Genomic DNA, 16,661 nt, shown 5'->3' with positions numbered 1-16,661 from the left:
CTAACAATAATGTCTTGCATTAAGAATTCAGATGAAAAGAAAGTATCAACCCTTTGAACTTTTTGTTTTCTTTAAAATCCCATACCAGATATGCATTGGAATTGTCAGGAAAATGAAAATTTGGATTATCATAGATTTCCTTACACATTGTTTTTCCCTATTTAGTTCAAACAATAAAATCTGACAACCTACTATCTTTTTCTATACAATTGTAATGTATTCAATCTTATAAATCAGATAAAACTGTTTATACTTTCTATTCATGACATTAAAATATTTGAATTTGGAAGTTTACCCACTTACTTAACGGTTTAAATGATTTAACCTAGGCTGTACGTTACATACAAATGAAGGTTCCGTGGATAATAATACAGGATTTAAACATAACACGTTTAACAGTACAGGGATCAACATACTTACAGGGAGAGACAGGAATGCATTGAAATAATCCAGAAACAAATCGTCATAGGCTAAAAGATCCTCTAAATTTTCTCCGGTTATTTCAAGAGCTGAAAAATAAAAAAGAAAAAGTTTTAATTAAAATTGTATAAATTGTATATAAATGATTCAATATATTTCCTAAATGACAAATGATGACTGCACAACTAGCCAAATTTGGTCAGGAATACTATGAAATGACATGATTGAATTTTTATTTTTTTGTTTTGAATGAAAGAAGGTCTAGTTTTGATCCATCTTGTGCTACAGTCTCCTTCAAACTTTGGTAGAATAAGTGGAAAAGGGGTTCCTTAACATTTTCATATATATTTGATAATTCATTCAACATGAACTCTTGGTGAAACACTTAATTTCCACACAAACATTTACAAGTGTTACCCATAAAAAAAACTTTTGTCAAACAATTTGAATTTCTCCCAATACATTCAAAAATATATTGGGTATTAAAACCATTATAGTACATACCAAAAAGCATGCTTCAGTGAACTAAACCTTAGATTTACAAATGTTTAACCCCTCAGAGCAAATTTTTATTTCAATATTGGATATTTTATTCAAACAACTCTTCATAAAAGCATTCAATAATATTTTTAATGTGTTTTTTGTTTCTATGTATTGAGCTCCCAATATCTTGGTCTTTCTAGAATAATTGATGAAACTGATGTGGTTATGATATATATTTCGTCTAAAGGTAGGTATTTATAATATCTCACACAACTTTACATCATGAAGGATGGAGAGGAGAAGAATGGATCTTAACCCTTGGCTAGCAAAGATGGTAAAAGATAAGATTTAGTTTCATGTTTATGCGACATCAGCATTGCAGAAATAAGATCTCACAAACCATGTTTAACCTTGTCGCATTTTTGCGCCTGTCCCAAGTCAGGAGCCTCTGGCCTTTGTTAGTCTTGTATGATTTTTAATTTTAGTTTCTTGTGTATATTTTGGAGTTTAGTATGATGTCCATTATCACTGAACTAGTACACATTTTTGTTTAGGGGCCAGCTGAAACACGCCTCCAGGGGCAGGTGTTTATATCTGCATTGAAGACCCATTGGTGGCCTTTGGCTGTTGTTTGCTCTATGGTCGGGTTGTTGTCTCTTTGACACATTTCCCATTTCCATTTTCAATTTTATCAGGCCCATAGCCAGGAATTTCCAAGGGGGGGTTATTTGGACTCACAAACTTGACTTTAACAGTCACAATTCGAACATAATGTTGACTTTAACAGTGCTTATTTGTTTTCAAGGGGGGGGGGGGGGGGGGGGTGGTTCGTCCGAACCCCCCGAAACCCCCTTGGCTACGGGTATGTTTATTATCATCCTTAAACATTTTATGTTTCAAACCAACTTTCCAGTGAATCATTTAGACCTAAGCGAGTCTTTTCACAAATACAGTCTTGCACAAAAAACTATTCACTTGTCATTCTAGCATAATTAATGATCAATATTTATGTTCAATTTTATATAAAAGAGATGCAGAGGCATCAGGTCAATTTCCTTTTTTATAACAAAAGTGTTTAGGACATTTTTTAACTAAAATTCAAGCCACACATAAGAGAAAAAATAAAAAACAGCTCAGTGTCTAGCTGAATCACTGCTTCCAATTCATTACAGCAAGATCAAAATGGCAGCTCTATGAAAAAATATGGACAAATGGCATTGACATGATTGGGATGGGTTTAGGTTTTAACCATTTCATCACTCTCTACGTTATAGAAAAAAAAAAGTATGAATAAATAAAAATATGAATATATTCTTACCTAATTGATTGCTAAATCTTAAATAACACACAAAATCATAATCAAATTGCAAAGAATTCATGACTACTCCCTATACAGTCAACAAATTTCTGCTTATTTCTTAAATATAATTTAATTATTGTTTGATAAATAATTTATTTGATTTTTTGACATTTTTTGATAACCTAAATGTTGACTTCAAATTTAACTTGGCAAAGAAATATACTTAATCAGTAAATATCTTGATTTTCTTAACAGTTTTTTAAGCCTTAACATGTGTATAAGTGATAAAATAAATGATAGTAATTAAATTTGTTTTTAAATAAAAATTCCCCTCATGGAAAAGTATGTAATTGCTATACATATGTGAACTTAGTAAATGGTTCACAAGTGTATCTTGCTTTCTGAAATCAGTGTGCCTTTTAACCTTCAGCATTCAGAATGTATATAGATTTTTTTGATTTTATTTTTTTAAATTCCAATACTTGTATGTATCAATAACTGATATGGTTCTATAATATTCTTTTCCTGCAAGTACTTGTTTTTGTTCATATTGTTTATACAATGATGTTATCTACTGGTACACTGTAGGTATGTTTTTATATTATATACTATATTGATAAAAAAAAAGTGTTCTATTGTCATGGCATAGCCAATGTGTGTGGATTGGCATTTATCAATTAGTCAATTTAATTTGAAAAATTAGAGGTATTGAAAAGACTATTATTTGTTTTTAAATTGCAGTTTTAATAACAGCAATGAAGATTGCAGAGGTAGATTAAGAGGGTTTTTCAGAGGACCAGCACCCCTCCCCCTTTTTGTGTTGGAAAAATTTGGTTGAACATTTAAGGAATAACTGAAGCATGACACTGTCCAGAGTGGGCCTGCTTTCATGCAGTCTGTGCCCCCCCCCCCCCCCCCCTTTTATGAACATTTCTGGATCTGCCACTGGACGAAGAAAGACAAAGAGAACAGTAGTGTCAAAAGTCATCATGTATTAGTAAACAATTCTTATAATAATATTAGTTGTATGGGTTTCTTACACTGATTACTGTAAACAAAGTCACTCTCACTCAGGGTCACTAAGACAGTGTTAGTCCATGGCATCCAATCCAGAACAAGGAGCGACTAACTATTTTAACGACTGTTACGACTGATCTGCAGTTACAGTGATAATCAATGATTTATAGAAAATTACATGCTCAACCGTAGTTACCATTGTTGTCATACTTAAGTTTTGCAGTTTATTTGTGTCATGCTTTTTTCCATATACGATACATGAAACCGGAAATTCATTTTCTAAATGTATAATCGGATTAGGATTGAATACGGATGACAATCTTCTGCAAGGTTGAAGCTTCGATCCATGATTGATTGGAAGCTGATAATATTATGTTTGTAATTGTGCTTAAAATCAAGATAACGTGCGTTTAAACACAACTATATACAGTAATTTATAATGACAGTCTTTTATCGTTTTTAGATCACACTACCTCGAATGCGGGCCGTGAAAACAAGAAGGCCGCATACATTTGATAAAGGCATTAAATTGATGATTTTAATCAAACACAGAATGCAAGTTATTAGTAAGGCGATGTTTTATGTTGGAACGATAGTATACTTGGAGTATACTGTTGTGCAACACAGTTGACTGCAGCCATTTCAAAAAGAGAAGGTCATGGAAAGAACTTGTGTTCAATGTTTAGCTTCTCGTGACTCGAGCAGATTTCAGACCCCCACCGGAATAACTGTTTTTTGCTTATTTGCGACCATGCTGGACTCCGCATGTTACCAACATAATTACCTTGTTCAACACAGTATGTTTCTCAATTGTATTACCAAAAATAGCCCATCCGACACAAAATTGAAAAATTCTTGATTTTAATAGTATTTTGTTTCAAGTTTTCTGTCAATACCATACGATGTTTCATTAATCAGTAGAGTAACTCGAAAACTTTTCATCATACAAAAACTATGTAATGTTTTGTCTCAAAATAAACGTTGTTATTACAGTGTGGTAGACTAATTTGTACATTATCAGATCGCCTAAATAATATATAAACCTAAATATAAAGGTATTTTTGCAGTGACCAATCGTGCAATACTATAGTAAATTAATATATATAATAAGACGAAGGTTTTGAACAAGAAAAGACAAAAATGTATACATTTATCCAATTTTCTACTGTTTCTTTTTTTCTTGTTTCATTATGATTAGAAAGCGCAAAAGTGGACTGACCTGTTTTAAGGCTTAAGAATGTCCAAGCAGTCCATGGCATATTAGGAGCCCATGATACAGAATGTGGTAAACGTTTTAACTCCTTCAAATATTCCGAGATACCAGAGAACCAGAGTGAACCTTCGGATCCTATGTTGGAGTAACTCATTTTGAAATAATTTACACTTGTAAAGTGAAATCGATTGAGTTTAAAAGCATCACATCAGAATAAGTTTCATGGCAACGTTCATCCACCATAAATATGATTCGATATTTTATAAATACTATCAGCCTTTTGTGTAATACGGTGGTTTAGGAACAAAACGCACAAACAAAATTGTATGTTAATTTCGACCACCTTTGCCTTTAAACCTTATGAATAGAATGTATATTGTCACTTATGAGAAAAGCCTTCATAATTAAGTTTGAAACTTATTAAGTTTTTTTTTACAAGGAGAACTGAATAATTACAGTGTCCTTACGAGAGAAAATTACAATATGCTGTCATATACTTGAAACGAATTACTATCTCAAAGAAATTATATTAGCTATTGGTTTACTCATTCCAATGTCACTGGTTGCTAATACAATTATCAGAATTTCGGTAAACACGCCAGGATTATCCGAAACTACGGATAAGATACTATACTTGATCTTTGTCAATCGCAAAGCAAACATATAGAGATGGATGTTTTTAATGGCCAGCTGGGTTTTGTTTTTATTAAAACCTCTGGAGTAGTTAAATAGCCAGAATTCACCATTGCTCCTGTCAGGTTAGTGTTTTGTGCGTTTTTGATAACTACAATTTTATTTGAGAAAAGAATGAAGAAAAAACACAAAGTTTTACTGTCCGAGCTGCCATGAAAAAAAAGGGCAAAGCGGAATGTCTCTTTTTTTGCTGTTCTTCATCTCAAAGACAAGCAAGCGATGGTATACAATGAGGTAAAACACATGTAAGTGCTTGTAAAGTATATTTCAAAATCTGCAAAACGGGCTCACTATTTTTATTAGCTAAAAGTGATGTGGTGAGTTTTTTTTTATACTTCTTTCAGCGTAAGGTAAATGCATTCGTCACTTGGTATTTGTTTTAGATGGTTTAGTTACTGTTAAACACAACCTGTTTTAAGCGTGTTTAGAAGGAGGCGTTTTAATCGCCAATCAATATATAAATGCATTTTTATATATATATTGGCACCTATTTGTTTATTTTTTAAGATTCTTATTGTGCAAAGGTCACGTTCTGCGTAAATTATCATGCAAATCAAATTTCATTTAATTTTCCATTATATTCAAATACTTCATTCGGAGAGTTTTGTTACGATAATCGATTGTAAACAATTAAGTATACAAGAAAGCACTGGTTGGGAAAAATGAATTAAAAGACAAAATACGACAAAATGACCAAACTTACAATGACATAATTGCGAAATGACTGAACTTAGTAATCTGAACATAATCGAGCTAAACTCACATGCAACTTTTTAACACAATGACCGGCCTGACGATCGATTTGAAAATTAGAAGTTTACGTGTTCGCACTACTATTATATTACATAGTTGTGTACGGTATATAAAGCAGTAAAATCGAATTCATTTTTATTCAAATTATCAAAATAATCATACGAAGCATAATTTATTTATAGTGATATCCGTGGTACATTTTACAATGGTTCTGAAAAAAACATCGCAGAAACTTGTCAAACTTTGCCATATTTCAGCTTTTTTCTCCTGCTCTTCTATTTCCCATCCCCTGCCCCCGCCAAAAGTTGATTGTGATCCAAAATTAACACTTTTAGCCCCGAATGGTTTGACCTATCATTATTGTGTTAACCAACATACATGTATCTAGTGACATGAACATATCCTGGTAAATAATTCTGCTTGCATCCAAATTATCAAAAACTGAAAAACACCATCCTATCTGTCGAACAAGGGCCATAATCTTGAAATGTTACCCTACCTGGAAATAACTGTTCTCCCTGAAAATCTGATAAATCATCCTGTAAGTTATCTCCAATGTTACACTGCGCTGATGAAGTTCGAGAGGAGAACCTTCCGAATGTAGTATTCATTGAGACATCTAATTCAACCCACCATTCCGAAATTGAACTTTCAACTGATGGTGTCTATATTAATAAGCCATTACCATCCACATTATTAAGCGGTACCTAAGTCACTGAATTAAGACAATATTTACTTTGAAACTTGAATCAATATTCTGTATGAATAGCATCACTTTTCAACGACCTTTGAATTTTTAAATATTTAGATACCAGCTCGATAGAATCTACGGTGAAAATATTTACTATCACTTTTAACAGATCCTGAATAAATATCTGACAATCAAGTGGGTTTCAGTGAATAATAATTGTCTATATATCTGATTTATTCTATACATCAAAATAAGACACAGCGAATATGCATAATAGAATTCAATGAAAACTGCTTGGTTTTCACATTTAACAAAAGGAAAATACTGCTTACTTACTACTGCGTATATAGATATAGGAGATGCCTAATTGGTAGAGGAGGGGACGCGTGATAGTGAACTCAGTTCCAGATACCGTAACCCGTTTTCGTATTAACACCTCAGTTCGATAGAAAGACAGACAGAGACGCAAAAGGCTCGATATCCTACTCGCGAGTCAACTGGAATGTATTTTTTTATGGAAAGTATCAACTCTGTTCGCTTTCGTTGCGATACTAAATGTGCAAATCGTAATGGTCTATAGGTTTATCGTTTTCAAGAAAACTATAAATTAATGCTTCTTAGAGTGTCAGTACCGTGATTCTGACGCCATAAAGTACTTGCAAAATGTAAATGTTTTCTCTGGTTCTATTGTGTTTTTGCTTGTTGTCTTAATGACATTAACCCCAAATCTCTTTTATTCGTATAAAAAAACAAAATCTGAATTTACTTACATATATTTGAGCCCACAGTTGAGCAAATACTAACTAAATCTACTTCATCGTCCATGTTGAATATGCATTTAGTTCAAACAGACGTCCATGTTTAATATGCATGTAGTTCGAACAGAAATAAATGATTATTACACATATACACCCATGTATCCAAGGTTTATTTAACAATGACTACCTCCTATCATTTTTCTTTTAAAATATTTGATGAATGAGTACTTTGTGCTACAGACAAGTAACCCATAAGTAATTAGATAAATTTAAAACAGGGGATTAACATCATACAATTTACTTCTATTTGTCTACGGCCTATAGAAAAGTAAATCACTGTCTTATACTTACATTCCAACAGTTAAGGATGTTCGCGCAAACTTTTAAGATGTATTTACTTAAATGTTAGAACTAATCAAAATCTGTATGACAAACACAGTATCTACCTTAACAAGACACTGACAACATTTATATGTATTTAATCTAAGTTCTATGCAAACAGAGTGACAATTATCATTGATATATGTGTACATAATCTTCTTTTTTCTGTTCTAGTATTGTACAACATTTGTCACTGCTAAGAAACTACCAAATACCTGTCTTAACTATAGGGGTTGAAGTTCTTAGTACGACTCCTCACACTGCGTTATCATCGGTAGTCAGTGGATTTAGACATGGAACAACTTGTGTTTGGTAATAAACTCTATTCACCTTAGCATAAGATATACAAGTATTCTCAAAATGAGGGTTAGGAAATCTAAGTAACAGACATGAACGGTAGTAATAAACCATGCCAATTACCGACCAAAAGAATCAAGGCAGAAAAAAACTGGAGGAGAGGATTTAGTAAACACATGTCTTTTACGGCTAACAGTACGAAGCGACGATCTGAGCTTTGCATTCCATCGTTTTATAATACGGTGGACGTATCAGGGATACCATTACTCCATATCAATAATAATCGAAAAAAGCGACATATGAGGGACAAGGTGGTGGCAGACATATGAAGTCAAGTTCCTCTAGCTTTTTAACATTGGTTCCAAATTAGAACAAAAAAGCAATATGGAATATTGTTTCAAATGGAAGAACTATTATGGAATACCATTTGCACTGGCTGGCAGAAATATTCTGGAAGATAATTTTCAATGGAAGAAATTTAAAGTAAAGTTTGTTCTTTACAATATGAAGGGAAGTAACAGATACATGTGTATGCTGACAAAAATACAATATACAAGTATGATCATGCAACGTCAGTTTTATGAGCGGACGAACGAAGTTTATTTCAATCTCAAGACCACCACTGTTCTATGTCTATGGTTTACTGATGTCGACATATTTGAAAATGGCAAGCTGCATTAGAAGTATAAGTAATCCTATACGGAATCATGATAAACAAACAAGACTGTTGAAAGCATAAAAAAGAACCATTAATCTGACAGCAACAACAAACATCAGTTGACACCATCAACAAACACTATCTAAGAGCACCAACGAACAACAGTTGTCAGCATTAATAAACAACAGCTGACAGTATCAATAAACGACAGTTCGCAGGCATCAACGAACAACAGTTGACAGCATCAACGAACAACAATTGGCTACATAAACAAACAATAGTAGACAGCACTAACAAACAAAATTTGATGGCATTAACATGCTGTTGGTGGTTTTTCATTGGCACCAACATGAAATTGACAAATAAACATTAGTTATGCACTCTCCAAAATAACCAAACAATATTGGCCGGCATCAAAGTGATTGCTGCACTAATCATCAGGGCCAGTCAAAATTTATTGTTTGAACATAATAAAGTGCACTCATGTTCAAATCAACCCAAAATACGTTATAAGCCAAAAAAAAAGCATGTATGCTGACACCAAACCAACAAGCCTTCAGTTGTTCAGTTGACATGATTATACGATGAAATATGAGCATCCAGTTGTTGGTGCCGAATCCGATACTTTCTAAAGTCCATAAGCTAGACTGGTCTCCAATCATTGGAAGACTATACTTTCAATTTATCGCCATATCAAAAGGCTTAACTCTGAACCATTTTAATCCATATAAAGTTAGTCAAATGTAGGGCCTTGATAAGCTTTTACTTGTCCACTGTTTGCTGGGACACATTGATTTTGGGAGGTATTCTTATATATTATTTGTCAGCCAAGTTATAACAAAATCAGTACTATAAATACCAGTAGCAATATAAACCATTTAAAGGTGTAATCCAGGTGGCTTTATTTATTTAAAATTATTGTAATGTCCGTTAGTCAACGATAAAAAGTTTTAAAGTAAACCTATGCCATAACTGTTTAATAAAAGTTTATACATTCCTTTAGTTGTCTTCGCGTTGCCTTATAATTCATAACAAACATGAAATATGATTGACCTAAATTTAACAAATGAATTATTAAAACTATTATTTAAACGCGATATTTAAATTACATGTACATGTATGCTTAATTGATGATTGATGTATGCTCTGTTGTTACAGGAGCATGGTCTGAAGTGTAAGAGTTAACTAACCTTTCATCTTGAACACCGAGTTACAGTCGGTCGTCGCAGACAAAACATCCCGTTTCATTTAATCCTTAATTTCACTTTCTAATCATAAGATGAAAATATATATTTTGAATTTATCAATGACATTTAAAATAGTCACAGATCAATTGTTTGTTGCTAGGAACTCCCATGCGCCATGTTGTTTATTAAATAACTTGATTGAACTGGTGGTATTTAATTTTTTACGGTATTAAGTAATATTGATAATAAATGTAATTAGTGGGATTTAAATTTTATTGATGGATTAACGCAAACAATTAGCCTAAGGGTGGTGAACATCTTGGATTATTTCAATCAATTAATGTGTCACGAAAGCTTTCCTTAAGTAGGGAAGTGCGGGAAAATTTTTGATCTTTATTAAAAGAACGGCTTGAATCCTTGGAGTTACTGGAATGATCAACAACAGCAGATGTTCAACAGTTCCGACAAAAAATAATTTTGAATTGACCGTGATTTTTTTTTAATTCTTTAATATCAAAAGGAAAAATGTCCTTGCCGGAGTTACTGGAGTAGCTTCAGTTCTGATACTATTGTTTTATATTAGAGCTAGTTTTCTAATACATGTACAGCAAGACTTTGGTTAGCTTGCTTAGCTTGCTTGCTATTTTTCTATATAGTACTGTGTGTGCTGCAAACATTTTGAATTCTTAACCTAAATATTCATTAATAGATCGAGTTATACAAAGACATAGATAGCATATGTGTCTGATCTAGATTATTACCGTTCTTATATTTTTGCAATTAAAAAAAAAGAGACGTGTGAAATACGTCAATAAGAAATGCAATGACATTAATGGTATCAATTTTACTGCAGCAGAGCAGATGCGCATTTCGATTCTCTTCAGTAATTCCACGGCAAAAAATGGAAAGTTAAAAAATATATATAACGTGCTAGAGCTGATAAAAACAATAGGGACAAAAACGCCAAACCGTTGAAACTCAGCAACACGTCGATATCGGAGACATCTTTAAAGAGGTTATTACAGGGTCTTCGATTATAGTTGAGTGGCCTTGTTAGTTTAGGAATCTGCGGGGATTAAAGACATGACAAAATAACTCGTTTTATAGAGAATGAGACTAAGAACCAACCAGTAGATTTATACAAAAAGAGAAAGAAGCTTCAATTGCTGACGCTGGCGCTAATACCGTTAAATGAAATACTACTTCTTCTTCGATCACTACCTTTGTCTGCTACCAAATATCATTTCAATAACTTCTTGTGAAATAAAAAAGTAATAAAAATAGTTAAAAAAAATAATATATGTATAAACATACTTTGGACAGAGACATATGATAATAATGTATTATATGTCTCTGCTTTGGATAATGTTATTTTCAACTATTTGTAGCATGCAAGTGATATATACTGAATAATGCTTCATGATTATAGCAATCATCACTTAGATTTGCAAATCAAGAAAGCAAAGATAAAAGAACATATGATTATGAAAAACAGTTTAACCGTGCAAATATAAAATATCATTATTACCTGCAAAATTACTTTGCGCCATAAGAATTTGTCAAAATAAATCCTAAAATCATACATTCCTAAAACATCACATTCATTCCACAATTTTCACAACTTTAAATCCAATGTAACCATACTACATATATGTTTGTATGTAGGTTGACTGAATATGGTTACTCTGACGAACAATTTTTCTTTTGTATTGTTTTAATATAGAGTATAAAGTTTATGACAGAACGGATCATATCGCTCTATATACTTCATAGGTAGTTCATTCAATATAGCCCTTTTTTTGTATTGAAAGACCACTAGGTGGATCTTTGTATGGGTCTCTAATATACCGGAAAGATTATACGCCCCAACAAAATTAATATAGACTTGTGTTTGTAACGACTATTTAAATATATAGCAAATATTACTTTAAAGGCCAACCGACATACGTTTCACCTCTGTGTACTTCACACTTGTGAAACAAAGAACAATTGAAAACAAACAAATACAATGAATGCCATTCAATCATTATCGATAACCTTCTTAATCTAATAAAAGTTGTTTTCTGTTCGAATTACAAAAGTATTGACACCCAAACCGATCACTCAAAATCTTTCTTTTCTATTAATTGTAAAAACAAAGTAGAGGCTCAAAAGAGCCAGTGTCGCTCACCTGATTCTGCTTTGATTTTGAAAATCATGTAAAAATATATTAAATCATAAAAGATACCCTAATTTTGATTGGGGTTTAATCAAATGAAGAAGACTTTTGTAGAGTTTACAGAAATTACCGATAAATTCATTAAAATAGTAGAAAATGACTTAGTAAGGGCAATGATAAATCAGCTACAAAGTAACAACACTTGGTCAGCACCTCAAAAGAAACGTCCAAGCCATGATTGGTTTCAATCCATTAAGCGGTTTCTTAGAAGAAGACATGTGTATATTTTTCCCACAGCATCCTTTGTTAAACTAAGTCCCCAATTGGCAGCTATCTTGATTGGTTGAATTTCTACAAAGTAACATCATTTGGTCAGCATCTCATAAGGAACATTCATGTCATGTTTTGTTTCATTCTATTCAGTCGTTCTTTAAAAGAAGTATGTATTTCGCATATGGTCCTATATTAAACAATGCTGGAAAGCATCTTAGATGATTGATTGGCAACAAAGTAACAGCACTTGGCCAATACCTCATTTGGTTTCGTTCTATTCTGTTGGTCTCTATACGATAACATTTGTATGTTTTCCCTATAGGATCTTATGTTGAAGGACGTTCCCCCTGGCGGCCATCTTGGATGGTGGATCAGCTTCAACGTAACAACACGTAGTCAGCACCTAATAAGGAACAGTTATGCCATATTTGGTTTCAATCCATTCAGTGGTTATATAAAAGAAGACATTTGTGTGTATTACCCATAGTGTTGTATGTGGAGCTAAGTCCCCCCACTGACGGCCATCTGATGATGGATCGACTTCAAAGTAACCACATTTGGTCAGCACCTCATAAGAAACATTCATGACATGTTATATTTCATTCCATTTAGTGAGTCTCTAGAAAAAGACATTTGTATGTATTTCCCTTGGGGTCTTATGTTAAACTAAGTCCCCTGCTAGCAGCCATTTTGGATAAAGGATCCGCTTCAAAGTAACATCGCTTGGCCAGATCCTCACAAGGAACATGCTTCCATGTTTTGTTTAATTCCATTCTGTGGTTCTCGGAAAGAAAATATCTGTTTGCATTGTCCTATATTTAACTAAGTCATATGCTGATGGCCATCTTGGATGATGGATCGGCATCAAAGTAACAACGCTTTTTCAGTACCTCACAAGGAACAGGCATACCATGTTTGGTTTGATTCCATTAATTGGTTCTTTATAATAATTCTAAAAAGTAATAGGGGGAGGGGGTTGAAAAGGAAGACAAAGATTTACAATTTTCTTGTCTTTTGCATATAATTAGACTTGAGGGTATACGCAAATAAGCAAACATCCCAACAACAAAGATATTAAAAAAGACATCTAGAGGGCATCATACAGTATCAGCAACAATCGTCATCGGTGGAAAGTTAAATCACTTGCCCTCCAATTTCAACATTCATACTTTTAGCTCATCATGCAAACACAAATCAATCAATCATTCATTTCATATTTTCTCCCGGGTTAACCAATTTTTTTAATAAGACCATTACCGTTTCTGACCCTTAGAATTGCATGCACACAACAACTCAACAGTACCAAGCTACACACCAAATTTAAAATCATCCTCTTCAATAGAGCCCAAGAAAAGTTTGACGAAAATTTGCCTTGAATAATGAGTGTTGATGAATTTTAAACTGGCTGCACGGTAGGTGTAAAAATTGCTTCCACACTGCAACCCAGCCTTATCAATGTAAATTACTGAGTACAAGGCTCTGGTCACTTGTCTGAGTTGATTTTCAGAAATGAAGAATCACAAAAAATAATTTTGATTTACGATTATTTCATACTGGTAAAACTTCCTATTATTTATTTATATATTAACTCAACCATTAGGCTTCGGAGAACCTAAAGATAAGACATTTTCAAAGAAAAAAATACATGCGTTATATAACAGGGGTGTACTTCCTAGCTCATTTGGTCCATGTGCATTACAGGTACTGCCATCACTTTGAATAATAAGACATCGTGTAAGAAACAATTTCGAATATTAAAACGAAATCTACTATAACTGATACTGGGTCAATCCTCCACTAATCTAAGTTCCAAGTAAGCAATTACCACATTACAATGGACGAAATAGAACCATACGAGAAGAATCTTCACCAGTAATCTGCTAGTAACTGTGTATTCTCAGATCTGCACTTAGTGTCTGTTTGTGGGTATGTGTAAGTATCCTGCAACGTCCACTCTATGTTTTTGTTAGATGTATTTCTATTTGTATCCATCTGATGAGTTGTTATAAAAAAGAAGATGTGGTATAATTGCTAATGAGACAACTCTTCATAAGAGACTAAATGACATAGAAAACAACAACTGCAGGTCATCGTATTACCTTCAACAATGAACAAAGCCCTACCGAATTGTCAGATATAAAAGGCTAGTTATAGTTCTATATCTATACCCTCTCCTATAACTGTGACAGTGGTGTAACAGCACAACACACCGTCAACATAACAACAATCGAAAGAAAAAAACATGACAAACCGCAAGAAACCACAACCACTCAACTACAGGCTCCCGATGTGGGACAATCACTTATAGAGTGTGGAAGCGTTAAACTAGTACACCCCTAACTGGGACATTGGTGTAACAGCACAAAACAAGAACACATCGACTGCAAAACAATAAACGAAAATGAATATTGCATACATGTTGATTAAATCTCTAGTTAAATGTGAGGTGTTTTCATTTTATTCTGTTTTTTTGTTTATCTTTTGTTTTCAATTTTGTTAAAGATAAGATAATTGTAGTAGTAATTAAATCATTGTATTTCAAAGAAAAATATTCGATAACCATTGTCTGTATGTAACAAGATGAAACAGTCATTCCTTTTTCATTTCCACTGAAAAATCCTTTATTCTCCAATATGGTTTTTGGTTGCTTTGATGCTCTGCATATTGACATATAATTTCCTAAAGCTAGGTAGCAACTGCCAAAGATTTTCTTCAAGGGACAAAGGATTATAGTTTCACTTATTCAAATACATTTATTAACTATATAATGTCATGTTGGAAATGGTTTTTATTTGTTAATATAGGAGATGTGGAATGTTTGTTAAAGAGACAACTGTCCATAAATGACCAAATGACATAGATGTAAGCAAGTTTGTTTTTCAGACAAATGGCATGACCAACTCAAGGTCAAAATTGTCACCGGCGTTTTGCATTTGCGCCGATCTGCATATCATTTGCGCCGATTTTTTCTTTCATTTGCGCCGATTATTTTTTTCATTTGCGGCGATTTTTTTAAGGTAAATTACAGGTGAATAGATATAAGAAGATGTGATATGAGTGCAAATGAGAGAACTCTCCATCCAAGTCATGTAATTTTTATTTTATCATTTTAGACCTCTTCCATTAGCCATTTGTATAAATGTAATGAATTGTCAATCATAACATAGATATAGGAAGATGTGGTGTGAGTGCCAATGAGACAACTCTCCATCCAAATAACAATTTATAAAAGTAAACCATTATAGGTCAATGTACGGCCTTCAACACGGAGCCTTGACTCACACCGAAAAACCTCTGTCTTTCGGACATCTGCCACATGTTAATGCTCGACCAGTGTTTTGACACTAGAATCCGTGGTGACTATGCTTTACACGATTCATGGTACATTTGTAAGATATGTTGTTATGTTTCAAGACACTAACCTTCCTATATGTATTACCGTCGATGACTAAAGAATTGACTCCTCGGCTCGTTTCAGTGTGTAATATGTCCATCGTGTTACAACGAAGTTCCAGAACAATATGAATCAAAAGTAATTTAAACATAAATGAACAACAATTATAACCAGATTTTATCAATAGTATAGTACAGTATATATACAAATATTAACTTACCTGTAAATCTAATTAGGAGCAAATATAAAATCGGCGCAAATTAAAAAATGAAATCGGCGCAAATGAAAGAATGAAAATTTTCAAAATCGGCGCAAATGTCATATGCCCATTGTCACATATGGCATGACCAACTCAAGGTAAAAATTGTCCATCCATAAAGTCAATTCAGAGCAGCAACCAAAGAACATTGTACGATTCTTTACCAAAAGAATCCACAAGATCTGGAATTGACATTTATCGACTTCTGATGGTAGTTTCTGAGCAATTTCAAACATGTCAATGTATTTGTATGCTCTAATGAAGGTTAAAGAAGCAGCCCAAAAGGGTGTGCAGCTTGGGGCAAAAGAAAGGAAGACAAAAGATACCAATGGGATATTTAAACTCAAAACAAACTGACAATGCCATGGCAAATACAAAAGATATAAAAAGACAAATAACAGTTCACAATACAAATAAAATTGAGAATGGAAATGGGGAATGTGTCAAAGAGACAACAACCCGCCCAAATAAAAAACAACAGCAGAGGGTCACCAACAGGTCTTCAATGTAGCGAGAAATTCCCGCACCCGGAGGCGTCCTTCGGCTGGCCCCTAAACAAATATATACTAGTCCAGTGATAATGAACGCCATACTAATTTCCAAATTGTACACAAGAAACTAAAACATACAAAACTATTTAAAGATTGAGAAACAAGAAACCATCTAAAAATGGGATAGATCTCAGGTGATCCAGAAGGGTGAAAGATCCTGCTCACAGTTACCCTA

General features: G+C 33.3%; 1 protein-coding gene across 50 annotated transcripts in view; it reads right to left on the bottom strand.

Moving 5' to 3' along the window:
* LOC139514265 (regulator of G-protein signaling 22-like) overlaps positions 1 to 11,736 on the bottom strand; it is a 56,995-nt gene extending 45,259 nt beyond the window's left edge. For 7 of the 50 annotated variants that reach the window (XM_071303236.1, XM_071303261.1, XM_071303265.1 and 4 more), the window contains exons 1-2: positions 9,855 to 9,999; positions 421 to 509 (exon numbers count right to left, since the gene is read on the bottom strand). In XM_071303236.1, coding sequence (XP_071159337.1) covers positions 421 to 509; positions 9,855 to 9,912 — 147 coding nt within the window. In that variant the 5' untranslated portion in view covers positions 9,913 to 9,999. Of the gene's footprint in view, positions 1 to 420; positions 510 to 4,439; positions 4,805 to 6,378; positions 6,513 to 9,854; positions 10,057 to 11,379 lie in introns of those variants that run through there. The other 43 variants (XM_071303228.1, XM_071303255.1, XM_071303239.1 and 40 more) reach the window with 21 other exon arrangements.
* Positions 11,737 to 16,661: the final 4,925 nt, after the last annotated feature.

This window comes from Mytilus edulis, chromosome 3, assembly GCF_963676685.1.
Source record: "Mytilus edulis chromosome 3, xbMytEdul2.2, whole genome shotgun sequence".
Taxonomy (NCBI): Eukaryota; Metazoa; Mollusca; class Bivalvia; order Mytilida; family Mytilidae; genus Mytilus; species Mytilus edulis.
This window is presented reverse-complemented; position numbering and strand designations above follow the sequence as displayed.